This window comes from Hyaena hyaena, unplaced genomic scaffold (genome assembly GCF_003009895.1).
Source record: "Hyaena hyaena isolate Hyena2069 unplaced genomic scaffold, ASM300989v1 scaffold_515, whole genome shotgun sequence".
Taxonomy (NCBI): Eukaryota; Metazoa; Chordata; class Mammalia; order Carnivora; family Hyaenidae; genus Hyaena; species Hyaena hyaena.
In genome coordinates this window covers 396,020-417,554 of record NW_024081147.1, presented here as the reverse complement: position 1 = coordinate 417,554, position 21,535 = coordinate 396,020, and the positions used below count along the sequence as shown (strand labels likewise).

At 46.5% G+C, this 21,535-nt stretch overlaps 1 protein-coding gene across 5 annotated transcripts in view; it reads left to right on the top strand.

The window, feature by feature from the left end:
• PTPRM (protein tyrosine phosphatase receptor type M) overlaps nucleotides 1-20,644 on the top strand; it is a 782,304-nt gene extending 761,660 nt beyond the window's left edge. For all 5 annotated transcript variants that reach the window (XM_039255239.1, XM_039255236.1, XM_039255237.1 and 2 more), the window contains 4 exons: nucleotides 3,244-3,369; nucleotides 5,595-5,758; nucleotides 12,154-12,289; nucleotides 19,805-20,644. In XM_039255239.1, the coding sequence (XP_039111170.1) occupies nucleotides 3,244-3,369; nucleotides 5,595-5,758; nucleotides 12,154-12,289; nucleotides 19,805-19,858 (480 nt within the window). In that variant the 3' untranslated portion in view covers nucleotides 19,859-20,644. The remainder of the gene's footprint in view (nucleotides 1-3,243; nucleotides 3,370-5,594; nucleotides 5,759-12,153; nucleotides 12,290-19,804) is intronic.
• The last annotated feature ends 891 nt before the right edge of the window (nucleotides 20,645-21,535 follow it).

Below are 21,535 nucleotides of genomic sequence, written 5' to 3'. Positions count from 1 at the left end.
TTTAGGGCCGGGGCCAAAAGGTGTCAGAAACCAAAAAACCAGGTTGAGATCATAGATGGTGGAAGTGAAAGGGCAAGACAGGGTCAGTAATTCTCTGTTCCTGGAAGATGGAAATTCCAGGTTAGAGGGAGATACGGGTAAGGGGCGGAGTCAGAGCTGCTGGGGGCGGGGCTAACGTACCCCCTGCAACCAGGCAGAGCCAGCAAAGCAGGGAGCACAGCAGCCCTGAGCACAGCCCTTAGCCCCGGGAGCAGGGAGCATCCCTGTACTGCCTGACATGACTCACCTGGAGCCTGCAGGTGGAGATTGTCACCGTAGGGTGATAGTGATTTTAAGGGACAAAAATTACTTTTTGTCAACGCTTTGGTAAAGATACTGAAAAGAAATAAAACCGGGACTCGAACATAAGAGCAGCTCAGAATGATAAATGGGGCTTTCCCATAGCTGCTTTCCTTACACATCAAAAGAGAAAGAATAGGAAAGTAATGACTGGGTACTGGTACTGAGGTTAGAAACATTCTCTGAAAGGGACTTGTCAGGCGAGTGTTGGCACAGTGGCCCTTTAGGAGCTGAATTTGTCCCATTCAGATACAGTTATACCAGTCTCCCATTTAACCACCATGACAGAAGGCATTACGGAGCCTGTGGACTTCTCGTGTTTTAAGAATAAACTTGTTCTGAAACTGAATTAATTTTCTATCTGGTCGAGACCAGTTTAAAAAAGAAAAAAGAGGTCTGAAGTATTCCCGCATCCAAATTGGACAAGACTTTTCCTTCCTAAAATCCACTTTATTGTCATCAGTTGGCCATAAATTCCACAGACACTCATTTCAGTTCTATAGTGGTTTTAATTATGCTTGAGGCCCTACACCCTACATTATATTGTTAGGGCGCTAGCCTGAAAGCTAGTGAATGAAATAATAATGATCATCCTTGTCCTTATCTAGTCCTTTCTGCTTAAGAAGCTTAAATATTTCAGAAGTCTTCCACACCGATCCCCTCCAAAAGAGAGAACGCAACCATTTTTAAAGACAAGCAGACACCACAGTGCGGGGAACTTCAAAGACCCAACTCAAAATAGCACCAGGAATCCTGATCTTCTAACTCACAAGGCCATGGCTTAAATTTCCCTAATTCAAGATTCTTCAGTGAAAGACCATTATAGGGCAAGCGACTGTTCCCTCTTCAGAATCCTGACATATAGTGATAAACTGGTTTTTTTTTTTCGTATTAGTGAATCCACATGTTCTTCTCGAACGACAGTAGTGGAATTTTAAAGCTGCATTCTAAACCCAAACTGTCTGGATTAAACCAAGCCTTGGCTGACCCTGGTGGGAGAGACAAAGAGTCTAGTTCCACTCGGCACACAGAGCTGATTTTCAGAGTGAGAGAAGGGGCGCCTGGGACATAGTCATTTAGAGACACTAAGCTGAGCATTTGAACTTAAAGTCTTTGCAGTTGTACAAGAATAGCACTCAACTATTTTTAAGTATTTATAGGTCTGGTTCATGGACCTGTTATGCACCATTTAAGCCATTTTCTACACGGTTTACTTGGGCTGAGTGCAGAAAGTATTGTGCCGAGAACCACGTGCCAGCCCGAGCCGTTCATATTTCTGCAGTGTAAGTGACGATCTTTGATCAGGGCTTGAACCGAGAGAGCAAGCAGAAAGTAAGGCTAACTCAGTCCAGAGGAAAAAATGGGCAGAACAGTTCAAATGTGCACTTTAGGACTTTTATTACCATCTCGGGCTCCCATCACAATACCTGTTAATCTTCGCAGTGGGTACACTTGGGTATAAAGAGAAAATAAGCATCAACATGCCATCATTTGACAAGGCAGTTTTAGAACTTGTCACCACCAAGTGCCGGGGACGAAGGGAGCTTTTTACAGAAGCATTAGTTTAAAATAAATAAATGTGGTTTTTAAAATACTGCAGCCTTAGCTAACATAGAAAGTGCCCTTCGTTATCCCACACTCATTCTTGATCATAAAGTTCAAGCCTTCACCTTCTTTGTAATAGAGATGGCAGTGTCAGTCGCCCCACTACGAACTGAAAGCTGTCTTGCAGTCAACCTTCACAACCTTTGGCAATGAGATTTTAGCTACTTTGGAAAATAAAAGTCATCCAAAGAAAGGAAATTCGATGAGTGGATTCTCCTTTTGCGGTACGTCATTCTGCTTAAAATGAGAGAAATTTTTCTTCTGCTCTTGGCCCATAGAAACCAGTTAGAAAATAATGAAGTTAAATCCCTCTGAGCTTCCCAGAAGCCGTTTGTCCCTCGAGTAAATCAGAAAGATAAAAGTTAAACTCTACTCCCAAAAACATCACTGGACATCAAGTCTCAAAAGAAGCTTAATTTCAGACCTTAAAAACCTAGTAGCATCTCAGGGCTTTAGGAAAGGTCTGTGAGAAGGAAGAGTCATGGGGGGTGATCCCCCCACCCATCTGCAAGCTTAGTACTTCGGAGGGGCCATAGCGAATGAAGGTGCCTCTTTCGTGAGCCCCCCTTCCCGGCATCCCTCCTTCCTTGCTCAGCTGTGCACCACGTTCACACAAAGTTCTAGTTACCTGGTATCACCAATACCTGGCACTTGAGACTCTAAGAAATTGTGATTTTTAATTAAAACCACCTCTAGGTACAAAAGCAAAGCATTTACTCTTCTTACATCAGGTTTTCTAGATCTGAGCTGGGAGGGGTTGGACCAGAGCATGAAAATGCAACCCAACACTCTTATCAGTCTCTTGTCACTGAATGGCCCTGTTCCCAAAAGCGATTACAAGTTACAAAGCAAGCCCGCATGGGAGAGGATGGAGATGTGGGTGAGAATGGGGACGTGCACCTTCTCAAGTATCTTAGCTCTGGTAATGACAGCTAGTGGCATCTCCCCCGGGCCCGACAAAAGTTCCTTTCCTTTCCGCATGCAGAAGGGATCTTACAATGGGATGTGTTGAACAGCGTCCACGTGGCCTCCTTGGAAAGCAGAATGGTTCGTAGCTTCTCAAAGATACGTTCTGAGAAAATGAAGAAGGAAGTACTAGAAGTATGGGTGGAGCTGAGGAATCAGCCAACAAGAAAGTCCTCAAGTCTACTTATTGGGAGGAAAAGAGAGAAAGGAAAGAAAATGAAGTGAATCCAGGAAGTGTTGAGAATTACTGAATGTCGGTAGTGACCCCATCCGAACTGTTAGGAGTCAGTTTATTCCTACAATTAACCTCGCGTTTCTCTGTTTCAAATTCAGTTGTGTCCGCAGTACTGGCCAGAGAATGGAGTTCACAGACATGGCCCCATCCAAGTGGAATTTGTTTCTGCTGACTTGGAAGAAGACATCATCAGCAGGATATTCCGTATTTATAACGCAGCCAGAGTAAGAATCACAGCCAACCTCACTTACATTCTGATTTCATTATTTTCTCATTCACCAAACATTTAGAGTTCCCATTCGGTCAGTCACCATTTAGGAGTTTGGAATATATTCTAGGTGTTTGTGAACAAAACAAAACTCCCTGACCTTATGGAGCTTACATTCTAATGGGAGAAAACAGACAATAAATAATAGATATAAGAAATATTATAATAGATATAGTATATTAGAGCAATAAATGCTATAGGGACAAAATGGAGAGGTAGAAAGCACTTGGGCCATGAACAGGAAGGAGAGCAAGTCTGTCTTTAAATAGATATGCTGTGTGAGCAAAGACCCAACCAAAGTGAGGGAGCAGCCATGCGGATCTCTGTGGAGACTGCTTTGCAGACAGAAGTGATTTTCAGTGCAAAGGCCCTGAGGTAGGGCTTCACTTGGTGAGGTCTGGAAATAGTGAGGAGGCTGGTTTGGCTGAAGCACAGTAAGCCAAGGTGAGAGTAGCTGATGGAGTTATCCACCTTGAAATAAAGTGGCCAAGTGTTAGGGGCAGGGGGTCGGGCTGGGGGATAGAGACTGTGTAGGGCCTCACAGGCCACTTCTAGGATTTGGGCTTTTGCTCTAAAGGAAATAAGGAGCCATTGGAGGGTTTTTCATAGAGAAGAATCCCATGATTTAATTTATCTTTAAGAAGGAGCACTCTACCTTCTATGTTGAGAGCAGACCCATCAGGAAACCATTATACTAATCCAAGTAAGAAAGTGACACAACAAGAGGAAGTGGCAGTCATTGGAGGTACATGAGACAGAGAGATGCTGATATATCCTGACAGCAGAGCCAGCAGGATTTGGGGACAGGCCAAATCCCAGGGAAAGGTAGCAGGTCTCAAGATTTGGGTCCTGAGAAATGGACCAGTGGACCCGACATTAACCAAGTTGGGGGAGACTGTGGGGGATAATGGGACTGTTTGGGGTAGGGGGGCATGCCTTGGAGAGAAGGTCAGGAAACAGGCCAGCTTTGAGCTGACTATTAGGGACCTAAGTGGAAGTGCCAAGTAGGCTCAGATCTATGAGGGGGGAAATTCAGAAGAGGCCCAACCCACAGGTGTTGGTGACTTTGATGATGTTGACTTTGTTGATGACTTTGATGATGACTCACTGGAGTTTTGAAAGCCACAAGACCGAGTGAACTCATCAGGTGAGAGAGAGAGAAGACAAGGGCCCCAAGGACTGAGACTGGGGCTTCTATCAGCAAGAGGTCTGGGAGGAAGGGAGAACAAATCAGAGGGCGGAGAGTGGAGACGGAAAAGCTGGGTGAAGAAAGTGTCAGCCAGCAAGAGCAATCACCTGTGTCAAAGGTGCTAAAGGCCGCAGGAGATGTGATCCAAGTGATTTAGCCGCAGCCAGATTACAACTGTTGCCACTTTTCTAGCACTTTCTTTGAATACTCCAATTCCATTTAATTATGGAGAAAGATTAATTGACTATTGATGCCTTAGCAAGATTCACACCAATACCCAAAGACCGTCTTGTGTTCACAAGAAGCACTGTGTACCCTCTATCACTCCGAGCTCACAAACATCTCCAGATTATAATTTATTCTTTACCCTTAAATTACCTGCAATTAAAGTAACCCTGTGCTACTTTCTGCACAATGAGGTCAGTGTTCACGTTGTACATTATTTTCCACTTGGCTTTGGCAAAACTGTAAGCACTCTGCTTCGCTTTTGCTTATCTGGCCTGTCATTTAAAACACCTGGTTTTTGGGGCGCCTGGGTGGCTCAGTTGGTTAAGCATCCGACTTTCGCTTAGGTCATGATCTCGCGGTTCGTGGGTTCGAGCCCCGCATCGGGTTCTGTGCTGACTGCCAGCTCAGAGCCTGGAGCCTGTTTCAGATTCTGTATCTCCCTCTCTCTCTGACCCTCACCTGCTCACGCTGTCTCTCTCTCTCTCTCTCAGAAATAAATAAAACATTAAAATATTTTTTAATTAAAATTTTTTTAATAAAATAAATAAATAAAACACCTGTTTTTTTAATAACAGCTCGAGATTACAACTCATAACTCTTGCAGCCAGTGGTGGCTCCCTTCATTATTTCCAGGCCAGCCTCTCCTTTAGTAATGGCCTGCTTTGCTGAGAAGTCCAAGCAGGTGGACTCAGCCTGCTGGAATTCCGTGAGTCAGGGATGCCTGTTTTCTTTCACCCCCTTGATTGTCGCCTGATTCCCCGCAGCCCCAGGATGGATATCGGATGGTGCAGCAGTTCCAGTTCCTGGGCTGGCCGATGTACCGGGACACGCCGGTGTCCAAGCGCTCCTTCTTGAAGCTCATTCGCCAGGTGGACAAGTGGCAGGAGGAATACAACGGTGGTGAAGGCCGCACGGTCGTGCACTGCTTGTAAGTGCTAAGGAGGGGGCTCTGCCCCCCGACGCTCCGCTGTCACCCTGGTTTACTCTCCTTTGTCTCTCTCTAAACGGAAAAGAAATAACTAGGTCTGGATGAATGGAGATGATCTGTCTCCTCGCTAAGGACTTGGTTTGCTTGGCAGAATACAAAATATGCCCATTTTGCATTTGGTTAGGGTGTCACTGCTATAAACATAAGCCCTGACCTTGTGATGCTCCCCACCCCGTAAAGAAACACCTGGATGGATTCACGGGGCTCCCACCAGCTCCTGAGAGCCAGCTGTAAGTTTGGGGGGGGTTTCCGAGCTGCTTGTGAAGCTGTTGGCAACTTGTGGTGCTCCACGGTGGAAGTGTCTATGACACAGACACCAGCAAATGTCACAGATCAGGGCTCCTCCCGATTGGGCAAAGCTGGCCGTAGCACAGCTGGTTTACAGGCACACCAGTTGGTAATTCTATAGGAAATCGTGTCAGAGGTTTTGAAGGAGCTGTCTCTCAAAGGAGTTATCTTGGAAGAGAATTTCGTTGGTTTGTGTCTCAGCTTTTGCCTGAGAATATATCTACATATGGAGGATTTGGCTAGAGCCAGTGTCTCCATAGTACAGTCTGTAGGCAGCGGCTCTAAGGGTACTGGAATGGGAAAAACCTCTGCTACAGAGCAGCAAATCCCATTTGTGGCTGCACATTGAGGATCATTTGGGGAGACTTTTATAAAACAAAAAAAGGGGCGCTTGGGTGGCTCAGTCGGTTAAGCATCAACTTCAGTTTAGGTCATGATCTCAGGGTTTATGACTTCAAGCCCCACATCGGGCTCTGTGCTGAAAGCTCGGAGCTTGGAGCCTGCTGCGAATTCCGTGTCTCCCTCTCTCTCTGCCCCTCCCCTGCTAGTGCTCTGTCTTTCTCGGTCTCTCAAAAATAAATCAATGTTAAAAAAAATTTTATAAATAAAATAAAAAATAACAAACAAAAAACCATGTCAAGGCCATACCCAAAGCAATCAAATCAGAATCCCTGAGGATGGGCCCCAGACATCCGTGTTTTTTCAGACTCCTAGATTTTTTTTTTAATTTTTTTTAACATTTATTCATTTTTGAGAGAGTCCAAGTGGGGGAGGGGCAGAGAGCAAGGGAAACACAGAATCTGAAGCAGGCTCCAGGCTCGGAGCTGTCAGCACAGAGCCCGATGGGGGACTCAAACCCACAACGGCTGAGATCATGACCTGAGCTGAAGTTGGACACTTAGCCGACTGAGCCGCCCAAGCGCCCCCAGACTCCTAGATTATTTCAGTATGCAGTCAAGGTTGAGAGCCACTGAATAGAGACTGCCTTGCTTTTAAGAGCACTCTCACCTGCGTTTTCTCATTGGTGATGATATGTAGCTAATCAGCCAGCTGGGATTGGCTTAATGGAGCAGGCAATTAGAAAGTCATGGCAGTTAGGGAAGGTATTTAGAGAATTTGTGGAAACTTAAAGTATAAGCTTATGTCTCTTTTCAGAGTAGTATCATTACACGCACACAGTGAGATCTCTCCCAAACTGAAGGGGAAATAAAGTTTAACTCTGGGAAGACCAAACCTAGTTAAAACGACAAGCCTGCATAAGAACCGGGTGACTCTCCCCTCGATGCCTCTATCTCATACCATGCCACACCCCCAAGGGCCCAGGAGGGTCCATAACGCTCCAGAACTCTGCCCTGCCTCCCAGAAGTCAAAAGGTGGCAGAATTTCATCTTCCAGAAGGAGTTTCAGCCTCCAGACATCCCCTTGGGAAGAGTCTTAGGAACCTACTCACACTTACCCCCCACCAGAGCCTCCAGTCCTTTGTCCCGCCTGCCCACTTACTACTTCTCCCTTCCTTCTCACGGACCCAGCTCATTAAAAACATCTATACCAAGAAAATGCCAAGGAGGATTGATTCACAGCTCACACCCCCATGTTTATTTCTATCGAGTGCCGATAGAACTTCTGAGTTGGTATAGTCCCAGCAAGGAAAATTGACATTTCAGCTAGGATTTGTTATTATATCCGTCAGGTTTTTTGGAAAAACTCAAAACAGTCTGCAGATACCCATTTCTGTGTCTGGACTCGGCCAGTATCTAGAACTAGGAGTGTAATGCATACATAGCACCTGCTTTGATTAGTAGCTTTCTACCAAGGGCCAGTGCTCTAACCCAAAGGACTAAGTCACACCGGAGGAAGTTGAGGCACCGGGACAGGCCTGAGGGGAAGATACAAAGACCCCTTAGATCACTGCACCTCCTAGACAACCACCCATTATACTGTCCCAAGACCCAGCTGAGACCCCAAAACTGAGCAGTTGCGTTGCCATTCCGCATGATGCCCGCGGCGGCTGTCCTTCCTCGCGCACGGTGGCAGGGCCTCTTGTTTCTGCCCTCTTGCCAGCCCAGCGCCCTGCCCCTATTCTGACCAGAGAACCTTGATCTTCCCTTGGGAAACATTCTCCCCAATCTTGAAGTCCCTTTGGTGCCCATGAGGCTGCCTCTGGCTCTCTTGGCTGAATCAGGGTGGGCATGAGACCCATGCCTGGAATGAATATTTATTGTTTACATTTATAAATCTAAGTGAAGGGGTTTTTTTAGTTGCAAGAAACAAAGCTAGGTTGAATTCTTATCTTCCAACATAGTCCAGGGAAGAATGCTTGAACCACAAAAGCTCTCTGCTGCTCATTTCCGAGGTAAGAGCATTGTATTCAGCATAGCGTAGTGCCACCTAATGGTTGTGGGCAGAGCAATCCCGCCCGAAAAAGACCTCCAGGTGCCATGAATGGAAGGGTTCCTTGAACCACACATATACTCATGGTGAGCAAATAGGGTTTTTTTTTTTCTTTGTATGTCTTCCAGCTCATAAAACTAGAAGAAATAGATAGAAGATATCAGCATTTTGTAACCCTTGATGAAAATAATGGACGTAGATAGTGATCATCAACAGCTATTGAAAGCATCAGGGGGAAAGCTGGTGGGAGGGGGCAGGAAAGCAGTATGGTAACAGAGCAAAGACAGAAAGTAGGCTAATGGAATAGAAGAGAAAATCCAGGAATGGAGCCATGCCTCAGGATCACCTGATTTACAACTAAGACCCCATAGTACTACGGTGGTGGAGTAGGGGGTGCGTAAAACAGCCTGCATACCTCGTCTCCCTCCTCATGCTGCATACAGAAATCATTTCCAGATGGATCATGGACCAAATTGTGAAAAGGAAAACAATGAAGCTTCCAGGAGAAAATCTTCATGACCATGAGGTCACCAAAGATGATGATACCCAAGACACAGAGCAACTAGCCTCAAAAGGAAATAGTGAACAATTGGAGTTCATTAAAGTTAAGCACTTCTGTTCATCAGAAGACACCAAGGAGAGGGAAAAAGCAAGACAGAGTGTGGGCACAGAGTTTTGTGATACATGCATCTGACAAAGGACTCAGAGCCAGAATGCCTAAGAACTACTGCAAACCACTGAGCAAAGGTAGACCCAATGATTTGAGCAAAAGATTTGACAAGAACTTCATTTTTCTAAACAAAGATATGTACGTAGCCAATAAACATAGAAGAGGTACTCAGCCTCATTCATTTTCAAGATAATACACATTAATACCAGATCAGGTGCCGCCTGCACACTCAGCACACTGGCTAAAATTTAAAAGACAAACGAATGAATGATAATACCAAGTGTTGGTAAAGATGCAGAGCAACTGGAATTCCCATTCTCTGCTGGCCTGAAGGACAGATGGCACAGCTAGTTGGGATCTGTTGGACAGCAATGCCCAATGCTAAATATAAATATATTTTTTGAGCTCTTCCCCTCCCAGGTACACGGCTATAGAGATGAGTCGTATATGCACCATGAGACATTTCTAGAGCAGAGTTAGTCATCATATTGAAAACTAGAAACAGCCCAAATATTCCTCAGCTGTTGGATGATTAAAATTGCCAATAGTGTATCCATTCAGTGAAATGATTCTCAGCAGTATAAAAGAAGAAACCACTGATGCAACATGATTGATTCTAACAGAGATAATATTAAGTGAAATAAGCCAGACTCAAAAGAGTATATACCGTATATTCCATTTATACAAAATTTGAAAACAGACAAAGAAATTTACAATGCCAGAAGTGAGAACAGAGCTCTTTTGGGTATTGATGATATTGATGAGGAAGGAATCTGAAGAAGGTCTGGGGGGTTGGGGGGCAGGGCGCTGATCATGGTCTGTGTCCTGATCTGAATGGTGGTTACATGGAACATTCATTTAGAAGTTAACTGAGAAATATACTTAACATTTATGGACTTAATTGTAGGTCTGTTATACTTTATTTTTAAAAAACTGATTTGGAACTTAATGTACCAATCAAGCTGACATTCTAACACAATGATCAATCTTAAAATCACCTTGATATCTTGTGCCTGCTTCCTAAAAAAATGTATGTTTATAAGGAATCCTTGCCTTTAAAAAAAGTTAATTCTTACGAAGTTGTGGAGCTAACTCCCAATTTAAAGGCTATAAGGATTAGAAGGAACATGTTAAATGATTCCCAAAGATGCAGTGAATGAGAACACTAGGAATGTGGGGCTCCTATAGGAAAGATGACCCCATTTCCTAAACAAATCAATTGCCAGGAAAAAAAAGAGAGAGCAAAGAGGAACCTATAGATTAAAATTAACTTGCAAGATGTATCAACCAATTACTTTGCTTGATGCGGATTTGAAGAAGTCCACTGTAAGAAAATTCCTGAAACAATCTGGGAAATTGGAATAATAACTACAAATTCAATTATATATTAACACGGTAATATTTATTTTAGGTGTAATAGTGATATTGTGTTTATTTTTTTTAATCCATTACCTCCTGGGAGAACTGGTTGATTTCACAGCCTGTGCAGGAAAGATACAAGATGAGATTGGAACACCTTGTGGTTCCAGAAAGTAAGAAAGGACTCAAAAAATAATGGAGGCCTGATCGAGCTCCTAATGGCCAAATCCAGAACAATTTCAGCAACAAAAATAAATATTGACACTACTGGATTTTAGCTCATTGAACAAAATTAATATGTGTAAGTCTAAAGTGACATAAATAAAGAGATAAAAGAGAAAAGCAAATAAATTAGTCAAATGGTGAAGACACAGCTCTCTCTTACAGTAGAATGTTAAAGGAGAGAGGGAAGTAGAAAATCAATTAGGCAAACACCACAATGACTATTATAGACAGGATCCACCAATGGATCCTAAACCAGTGGGTGAAACTTTGAGGAGAAACGAGATATTGCAGAATCCCAAAGTATCTCCCAAGGTATTACCTACAAAGAGGAAGATGATAACTACATAGGAAAATATTCGTCAGGCACCATCTTAAAAAGTGATGAAGGTCAACATCGCCAGCAAAATAAGACAGTTGAGCATCGTGAACCCCTGGAAGGATGAACAGCCCTTCTGTGGTTCTTTGGCCAAAATGCATAAACTCACTCCCAATCGTGAGAAAGCATCAGACAAACCCAAATAAAGGGACATTCTACAATTCGTATTTCATAATGACTTCTCAGATGGTAGATGGGGACTATGGCTACTCTCTACATCTACATTCTATTTTTTTATTCTACAAAAAAATGACCAGCACTCTTCTAAAGTGTCAAGGTCAAGAAAAACAAGGAATGATGGACGGGTGGCGAAGACCAAGACCCAGGACAAGTCAATTCAAGGTGGGGTCTGGGATTGGATCCTGGACCAGAAAAAGGACATTGGTGATATTCGACTGGTGACACTTGACTAAGGCCTATCATTGAGGCCAGGAGTATTGCACCAGTAGTAATTTCCTGGGTCTGATCACATACTGTGATTATGTAAGATGTTCGCATCAGGGGAAGGTGGATATGCCAGGGAACTCTCCTGCTGTTTTTGCGATGATTCTGCACATCTAAAGTTAGTTCAAAATGAAAAGTTTTCTTCAGAAAGAGCTCCTGTGTTTTAGAGGTAAATAATGAAATACTAGTGGGGTTTTTGTTTTTTAAGGCCAAGTCCATCTTTGAACGCTCATCACCAGCTTTCCTGGCAGATAGCAGATGAGGTGTTTGTTCACTGGAAATCTCCTGCAGTGGGCCCTTTCAATAAAAACTGATAAGGTGCTGTATCAGATTGTCTAATTGAGGACTGGGGTGAAGCTAGGAGAGCAGAATGGGCCCGTTTCTCATCACCTCCCGTCAGGTGACCCATGGGCCCAATACTAAGGCCCATTAGCTCCATTTGCTTTAATTAAAATAATTGGCCCCGGGTGGAGCAATCCCCGGCCTCTGAGGCTTTTACCATCACCTGTTCTCCGGGGCTCGGGAGGCACGTGAGGATGTAGCATAAGAGCAAATGCGACCATCTGATTTCTCTTCTGACAGGAACGGGGGAGGCCGCAGCGGGACGTTCTGCGCCATCAGCATCGTCTGTGAGATGCTCCGGCACCAGAGGACAGTCGACGTCTTCCATGCAGTGAAGACGCTGAGGAATAACAAGCCCAACATGGTGGACCTCCTGGTAGGACCCTTCCTCTATCGGGCCAAATGGGGCATTTTCCTGGTTAGCTAGCGTAAGACCCGTCACCCCCTCAGAGCTGGCCCTGAAACTGAGTCACAGGGGAAGATACTCATGTTCGGAAGCATAACGTGATCTCTGGGCTGGCAAGGGCTTCTCCCTCTTCCTGTCTCCGGGCTTTTCACAGGGAGGCTTTGTCTCCACGCATTCGAAAGTGGAGACAGGTGAAACTCAGAAGCGAGCATCACTTATTAATTTCCATTCCTGGCCAGTGCCTTCCCCATGCCTAAGCGCTTTGTCTTCACAGAGAGAGAATAATCCTACCTAGCACACGAAATGCCAGATTTTCAAATTATGTATTTTATAAATAGCTTAATCACCTCATATTTGTCAAAGCTGTGAATTTCAGTGTGACACCCCGAATATTGCAGTTAATTTGGGGGGCCATATCTAAGAAGAGGATTAAGGAGCCGAGAAACAAAGGAGTATGTGCAGCTATTTTCTTAGAGTATTTCAGGAAATCTCTTTCTTGTTGCAGCTATTGAAATGCCAACCACCGAGACTAGGGAATAGTGGAATAGCTTAAAGGAGGAAGCTTTTGGATTAGGCATTTGTGCCTCTCTGTTAGTGGAAGGAGGAACTGAACGAAACAGTAGGCTGATCCCAAGGTTGGGAGAATGGCCTGGGGTGCAGAGAGGGAGGAAGAGATGGCTGGTGCCACCATGCCTTTAAGGCCTGCCTTTCCCGGCCCACAGTACTGCAGCAGTGAGCTTCACATTTAAAATCTAATAAAGGGACTAAAGAGTAGAGTCCAGATTCAAGGTCAAGTTGAAGAAGTAGGGGCACCTGGGTGGCTCAGTCAGTTAAGTGTCGTACTTCAGCTCAGGTCATGATCCCGCAGCTTCTGGGTTCGAGCCTCTCATCCGGCTCTGTGGTGACAGCTCAGAGTCTGGTGGCTGCTTCAGATTGTGTGTCTCCCTCGCTTATACGGAGGCATAGGTTTCATGCGGATGGGCTGACGGACTGGCTGGCATGCCCCCTGTGCAGGCTTCACTGGAGCCGGCCCCTCCCGGAGGCAGAGAACTCTCATTCCCTGAGACCACCATGAATTTTAAAGAGTCGTACCACTGGAATTCTCAGTCTGCTAGGCTGGGGGGCCATTGAGATAGGGCAGTTGGGCAGTCAGAGGAGGCCTGAGTTTGGGACGGATAAGAAGGTTGACAGAAGATGGAAGCCAACACCTAAATTCAAATATTCTGACTTCATTGGCACTTAACCTCCTGACTCAGGGACAGACATGTAGGTTCCAGACTTTGGTTGGAACTTGGGTAAAACTGACCTTGATGAAAAAAATATATATCATTTCCCTCTCACTGCAGCCTGAATTAAGCAGGTCATTAGTAATAGACCCTTCCAGGCCTTTCCACTAATGGCCCCGGCTACAGCTTTCATCACTCACGAATTTTTTTGTGCAGAAACAATGTGGCTTTTTCCAAATCAGTGGTGCAGACGAAAGGATGGAGGTGATTCTCTGTGAATTGAATGGACATTTAGGTGGTTGGACCAGCAGGAAGCCCAGTCTTCTATAATAATTTAGGCGCCTCTGTGATGATGTGTTACTCTAATAGAGAAAATAGGGTCTTCGGATGCCCGAACTTCTGAGGGTCAGTCACAGTTTGAGGATAAGGTCAGTGGCTGAGAAATATAAGGAGAGTTTTCAATTTCCTGGAAGAATGTCTGATAAATTTGTCACAGTGACTGTTAGCAAAATAGTAGATACTATCTGGTGACCGGAGAAAAAAATGTCACAGTGCTCTTTTTGGTGGGACTGAAGTTTCCAGAATTAAAGGACTCCTGTCCCTTATTTGTTTTTGCTTATAAGTACAATTTCTATTAGTTCTGTACTCATATGTGTATGTCGGCTGAGGGAATTAATTGATTCAGGTCAGAGTGATAAAACCCAATATACGATTTCATTGGGTATAAAAGAGACCTGAGTTTCTCCTAAGCACAAAATGTGCCAGCAGCTGAAAACCACGGAGTACTGAGTTTTCCTGGCTGCCTTTTCTTAGAGTGGTGAAATGTGTTTCAAAACTCCTGGGGTATACTTCTGTGCTGTTTGGGGCGGTAGAGGGGATGGGGTATGGAGGGCCCTGGCCTGGGCCCCACTGAATGTACTCAGTCGGTAGGGTGGGGGGGGCAGAGGGGGACTCCCTCCTACCTCCTACTTGCCTGGTTAGATTCAGATGAAAGCCCCAGCCTCTGAGTTTCTTTGAAGTTTCAGGAAAATGGGCTGCTTCAACAAACATCTCCCCTCTCACCTTTGTCCTCCTCACTCAGCTTTGGAAGTTTCCAGGGCTCTGTTTTAACAGAGAAACAGCCTTTAGGGAACAGATGTTTCCTAAAGAAACGCATTCTCCCCGGGAGGTGATGGGAACTTTGGCCAATGTGATGAGATTTGATATACATATGCATTGTAGAATGGTCAAGGTAATTAATATATCCATCACCTCACTTAGGTAACATACTTGACTTGTGTGTGTCATTAGTGAAAATGCTTAACATCTGTTCTCAGCAACTTTCACATACACAATACTGTATCATTAAGTACAGTCATGGTGCTGTACGCTGGATCCTCAGGCTGCTAGATCCTCAGACCGTATAACGAAAAATTTGTACCCCTGGCCCACATCACCTCATTCCCCCGCCCCCAGCTCCTGGCAATCACTGTTGTATTCTGTTTCTATAAATTGACTTTTTTCTTTAATGAGCGTTTTAAAGAATTCTGAGCCCTGGGCCCACCCCGGACACCATGATTCAGTTGATCTGGGGGCCTGGCTGCGGCAGCAGGACGTTAAAAGCCCCACAGGTAATTCTAATGTGTTGTAAAGTTAAGAAACTTAGCGCTCAGTCTGTGATGGCTCTCAGCCAGGACTGTGCTTTGGAATTGCCTGAGGCTCTGTCACAAATGCCAAGGCTCAGGCCTTGCCCCAGACCAATTATGGCAGATGGAGCCCAAGGCCAGTGAGCTCAGTGGGCTGCAGGTGAGAGCAGGGCTCAGCAGGGAAACAAGCTATCCCTTCCCACATGCCGGCCGCAGGGCATGTCCAAACCCACCTCCGTCCCTCCGTCCCTCCTGCTGAGGCCCAGCCCTCTGCCAGTATCTCCCAACATCTGCAATTTAGAGCTAGCTGGCTTCCCAGGCTCAGCCCCACTTGCCCCTTCCATATACTAAAATCATCTTCGGTGCTAGGTACTCCCTACAGGATGGCACTGTTTGGGGCCTGCAGGTCTCTCTCCTGCAGACAACACAATGTATCTAGCAACTTCCGTGTATAAACTCCCCTCCAGAGGTCTACCTGTGGACTGTGAAACACACAGGCTATTTGAAGGCGGGGAGGAGGTGTGGGGATGGGGAGAAGGGGGACGTGTGTGTAGGTGTATGTATGTGTGTGAGTGTGGGGGGTGTGTTGCAGGTACAGGTATCTGGGTGGGTGTGTATATGTGGGTGTATGTATATGTGAGTGTGTGTGCATGTATAGAGGTGTGTGTGCATGTGAGAGGTATAGGTGTGGGTGTATGTACATGTGTAGGTGTGGGTGTATGTACATGTGTAGGGGTGTGTGAGGTGTGTGCATGTGCATATGATATGTAGGGGTGGGTGTGTGTATGGGTGGGTAGACATATTTATGTATATGTGGGTGTGTGTGGAGGTGGAGGTGTGCATGTGTAGGGGTGGATGTGGGGGAGTGTGGAGGTGTAGATCTATGTAAGCGGATGATGCTATATACATGAGGGTATATGTGTATGTGGGTGTGTGTGCATGTGCATATGTAGGGGGGAACATGGGTGTGTGTGTAGATGTAGGTATGAGTGTGTATGCATGTATAGGGGTGTGGGGGTGAGTATGCATATGTCAGTGTATGTGCGCGTGTGCATGTGTAGGGGTGGATGGGGTGTAGGTGTAGGTTTGCGTGGGGGTGAGTGTCAGAGTGGAGGATGTAGGCCCCAGATGGGGAGTCAGAGAGGCACAGAGCCCATCTCTGGAGACACTTGGGGGCATTCCACTTTCCCGGGCCTGACCCTGCCACGGCAGCCACTCTCCTGGAGTCCCCCCGTGGTGAGTCTTCCTGCAGCTTAACGAAGTGATCTCCCTTAGAGCCCTGTGCCGGACTCTGAGCTCCCTGAGTCAGGGGCTGGCTGCCCCCTCGGCACCAGCGGAGCTCCTGGAAGGGCCCCGTACATATCTGCTGAGTGACAGCACGTTCTTTCCCTGCACCCGGACCCTCTCCCGTCCTGAGCTTCCCCTCGCGGCTCTTAGAACCTGGGCTAACACACTGAGGAGTCTCCACAGAGAACCAGGCACAAACCACCGTGCGTGGGCCTTTGACGGAAGAACGTTCTCCCCATATTTGTAAAGGCACTGATGAAAAGAATGACCCATTCTCTCTGTTGTCAGAGACACACCGTTGCCTCCTCAAGGGGTCTCCTTGGCTGGGAACCTCCCGGAAACACTGAAGCACACGGCCCCACCCATGATTATTGGCACCCTGGGGACCTGGTGACACTCCAAGCGGGGACATTGGTCAAAAAGGTTTTTCCAGACTGTAGGACCTGTCAGCACAGGACCCGGATGAAATGGTGAAATTTGTTTTAGGTTCTAAAAGCAAGTGCATCAGGGAGGGAAGTGCTACCCCAGGTGAGCCGTGCGGACAGCTCTCTGAATCTTCCCAGGAAGGCAGCATAGGGTGTTGGAGGTGCCCAGAGGGACCGCAGGGCCCCTAGTTTCTCAGACAAAGACAGCACACGGTGACACGGCATAGCTTGAGCCCTTCAGGGAGCCCCCCAAAGCCACTTGCAGGCCTCATGACGCCCTCAGTGAGTGGGCAGAGTGAGGAGACGGGGGGCTTTTGAAACGTCACCTCACTCGCAGGTGCCCCTCTAGATTTCACTTTCTCCCTCTTTGTGAGAATAGGAGGTGGGATCAGGGGCTTCGAAGGGAATCGCCGGCCGCCCTGGTGACAGTCCTGCACGAGGATGACCCCCGCTTGTGTCCCTTCCTCATTCCCAAAGCCAGTTCATGTCACCAAATCAGGAGAACTGGGCCCAAGGCAGAAGTGTTCTTCTTTCTCCCTGAAGCAGAGGAATAGCCCATGTGGCTTAATTATACTGTTCAAAAGCAAGTGAGCTGAGTGAGGCAGCGGGAGAAGACAGGCCTGTACCTGGCGATCAAGGGTAATCAGTTTCCAGCACAGGACGATTTCAGGCAATTCCTGAGGTGCTTGGAGGAGGGCATGCAACAGTTCGTGGTCTCCCTTCTTGGCCCCCTTTATTTTCCTGATTTGGAAACCAATCATCACAGAATCTCTTGGGCTTGACGGTTTGCTTAGGAGGGAGAAGATGATAGCAGATTCATTCTGGAAATTATAGTCATGCCTAGGACAGGGTTTCCAACACAGCAGCCCCTTGGCGATGAAGCCCAAAAGATGAAAGGGGTTGTGGCCTGGGGCCAGCAGCTGCGTTACCTTTTAAAGGCACATTCAAATTGCCCAACTAGGTTTATGCAAAACCATCTTTATGCAATACGTAATTGGATCTCTCAGATTTCCATGAAAAACCCTGTCCCTGTGAAGGAGACAGGAGCACAGGACTGAGCACGTCATAGCCAACACGTCAGCTCAATGATCTGACCACACGGTCTTTGAGAATTTTGAAACGTGATTGATTTCTTTCAACTCTTTTGAAAATCCAAGTGTCAAATCCTGGAATAGGAATCAGCTTTGGTGTAGACTTATTTTCAGTTCTCTTGGGCGTGTATGTATCTAGGAGCGGAACTGCCCGGCCATAGGGGATCTCTTCCATTTAACCTTTTGAAGACCGGCCGGACCACTTTCCAAAGGAGTCGCACCATCTCCCGTTTCCACCAGCAGTGCCAGGGTCTCCTCGTCCTCACCAACGCTTGTTATTGTCTGGGTTTTTTTTTTTTTAATCTTAGCCATCTGGGTGGGTGTTACTGCTATTGGTGTATTAATTTGGGGGCACCGTCAGTATATTGACACAGTCTGTTTGCTTCCTGTCTTCCCTCCAGACTGTAAACTCCTGAAGGACAAAAGCTGCATCTTAAAATCCCTAGTCTCTGGCCTTCAGTGTGTATTGTGCTGCTAAGCCCATATTTTGTCCTCATTTACATTTACAGCCAACATTTGGCGCCTCCAACTGTGGGTCAGGTTCTGTGCTAAGGACTCGAGTATGACACACGAGGGGATAAAGTATGGCTCCGGTCTTCAGATAAGTCAGACGAGTGAGGCATTTAGAGAACAGAATGCAGGTGAAGGCAAAGCTGCAATGACTAATTAATTAGACATCTCCAAAAAATGGAAATTTAGTTTTCATGAATTTGGCAAACCCAATAAAAGATCCATTTCCTGGATTGCGGCCATTGTGTTGGGTAGTGAGACAGTGGTATGCCCTCTTACGACTTGGGAAAGTTAATCTCTTTACTGAGATGGGAAGAGAACCTTCTAGTCACTGAGCCCCTCATCCCACACACTGTGCTGTTGTCGGGTAGCAGGTGGAAGCAGGCTCTAGCCCTGTGTCCCTCTGCTTGGCCCAGAGGCCACACCCAGGCGAGTGTCATCAGCACATCACCCCAACACCAGTGCAGAAGGCCCTCTTCTACAGCCGAGACCCTCACTGGTGCACGATCTGAGAAAGCTGGGCTCCAGGAAAAGGATTTCACTGCCTGATTAACAACTGCATATGTGGCTCCCAGAGGGCAGCAAACGCTTCCCCTCTGGGTCTTTCCATATCCTGTTCCTCTCCCTGGTATGCCTGTTTTAACCCCCGTTAGGAGATAGCAGTTAGTTACCTGCTACCTCTTGGGAGATCTCTCCTGGAAAGTTCTCCCCCTCCTCCACCGCACCCATGTTGGGGGGCCATTCACGGGTCCTGCTCAGCTCCGTGTCATGTGTTGTCCTAGGGTACCGGTCTCAGCCTCCTCATTGGACCACAGACTTCTCAAAGTCAGGGACCAGGTCAAGAGGTAGGACTTAAGAGGTGCTTGATAAATTCTCTGTGGAAGACATCTTGCTGACTGAAACTTAAAGGTATGGTTGCACTAGGAGTAAAACCACGTCAATTTGTTGAGACCCTACTATGAGCAGATCACAAAGATGTTTCCCCCAGATCTCATTTTTTTTTCCTTCTACCTCTTGGTTTTCCCATACTTTGTAAACATTTATGTGTAGACAAACTTACATGTGTGTTCCAGCTGCCTAGAACTTTCCAGGAATTCTGGTGAACGTAGATGTCAAAATACCTGGCCTCGGGGCTGGTGGGGAACGTCTCCAGACAATGGTTATGTGTGTGGCTCGCAGCCGTGACTTTCTGATTCATGTCTGATTCAAATCCTTCTCTGTCCGATTTCTTTCCATTAAAACCCTAATCTGGCATAATTGCTTTCACGGACCCAGCGTTTGGGTATCGCGGAGCTGACACCTTCTCACTTCTGCTCTCCAGGATCAGTATAAGTTCTGCTACGAGGTGGCCCTGGAATACTTGAATTCTGGCTGACGGCATCAACAGTTCTGCAAACCAGCCCTTCATCCCACAAAGCCAAGATGTTCCACAGCATTTGTGTAGATGAGATGAAGACTTCTCACGATGCTTATTTTGCTTTGCATAATAGGCTCTTTTTAAGAGCCCAAGAAAGCGTTTATAAAACTGCTTTGCACTGCCCAATTCCCAGCAATGCTGCTGCCTGACGGAAACACACGCACAGCAGAGTCGTCAAATACTGTCCTAGGCATCGGCTTGTTAGAGCAGTGTCGACATCTGGTAAACTGAAGAGCACAATTATATTCTTATGAAGGAAATTTGTACCTTTGGGGTATTATTTTGTGGCCCGTGAACCCTTTGTTATTGTTACAGCCGAGTGTACATTTTTGTTTTGTGGAGAATGCTACCTGGCATTATGATAATATATTATTTTAGTTAATATTTGTATTTTAACATGTTGCATAATATAAGCTTATGTACCTTTCCAAGACTAACAGATAAACATATAATGAACAAAGATATGTTGTTTGAGTTGTTGTTTCTATCTGATTTGTATTGTTTCCAAGGGAAAAGCTTCGGAGGATGTCAGTTCGAAAATGCAAAGCTCGCCGATCAGAGTCACAGATCCAAAGCTTTTCCCTTTGTTTATATTGTAAATACTTCTGAGTTCATCAAGTTATTTATTCATTAAAAGAAATTTTTGTGAAGCACAGTGAGTGACAATCATTTTTATGAAGCGCAGGAATTGATTGTATGATGTGACCTTGTGTGACTTCTTTCTCAATAAATAAAGACCCGTGACCAGTCTTGCTGTATTCCTGGTGTCCCAGCGCCCCAGCGGTGGGGACAGCTCCGGTCACCCCAGACCTCTGGCAGAGAGATGAGGTCTGTTGGCCTAGAGCGGGTAGGGTTGGGATAGAGTGAAGTTCTGGCAACGAGAAATCTGGCCCACGCTGGGGCCCTCCCTGGGGTGAGGAAACAAGCCACAGGGCCGCCCGATCCCTAACCTGCCGGGCATATTGTTGAAGAGCGCGCTGGCCGGATGCTAGGGCTGTGACTCGCTGACCAGGGCTACCTCTCCCTTTTCCTGTTTCCCCTTAGTCAGCGGGGGCAACCCCTGTCTTCTCCAGGCCTCGTTCAAGCCTGAAACTTGCCGAGAGAACACTTTGTGAAGGGTTAAAGGATCAGAGCGCAGCTAAGCACGACACACAGCTGAGCAAGACCGTTGCTGCCAGAGGGAAAGATCGCGCAGGGCAGCCTGCTTCTGGCTCCTCGGGGGCTCGGCCTGACCTCTGAAGAAGGAGGAGGCTATGCCGTGCGCTTCCAGTGGGAGTTCAGACTGCGGTGCAGGCTGTGTTCAGTGATTTCCAGCAGATGAGGATGAACTTCTACCCAGCACCCAGTTACAGCCAGAAACTTGCAGGGCGCCTTCCCAAGAGGCAGCAGGAGCCCCCCTGTGATAGGAATAGAGCCATCTTACCGCTGGAGAGACTCCGGTCAGAAGAGATTAAATAACTTGTCCACTGACACTCCAGGAGGTGGGTGACAGGTGCCTCCAGGGACCGGAGGGGGAAGGGAGAGGCGAGGCAGAGGGACAGCAGCAGGAGCACAGGCACTGTTGTTACAACGCACAGTGAAGGCAATGCCACTCCTGCTGAGACCAGGACACGGGAGCCATCACCCACTCCAGAA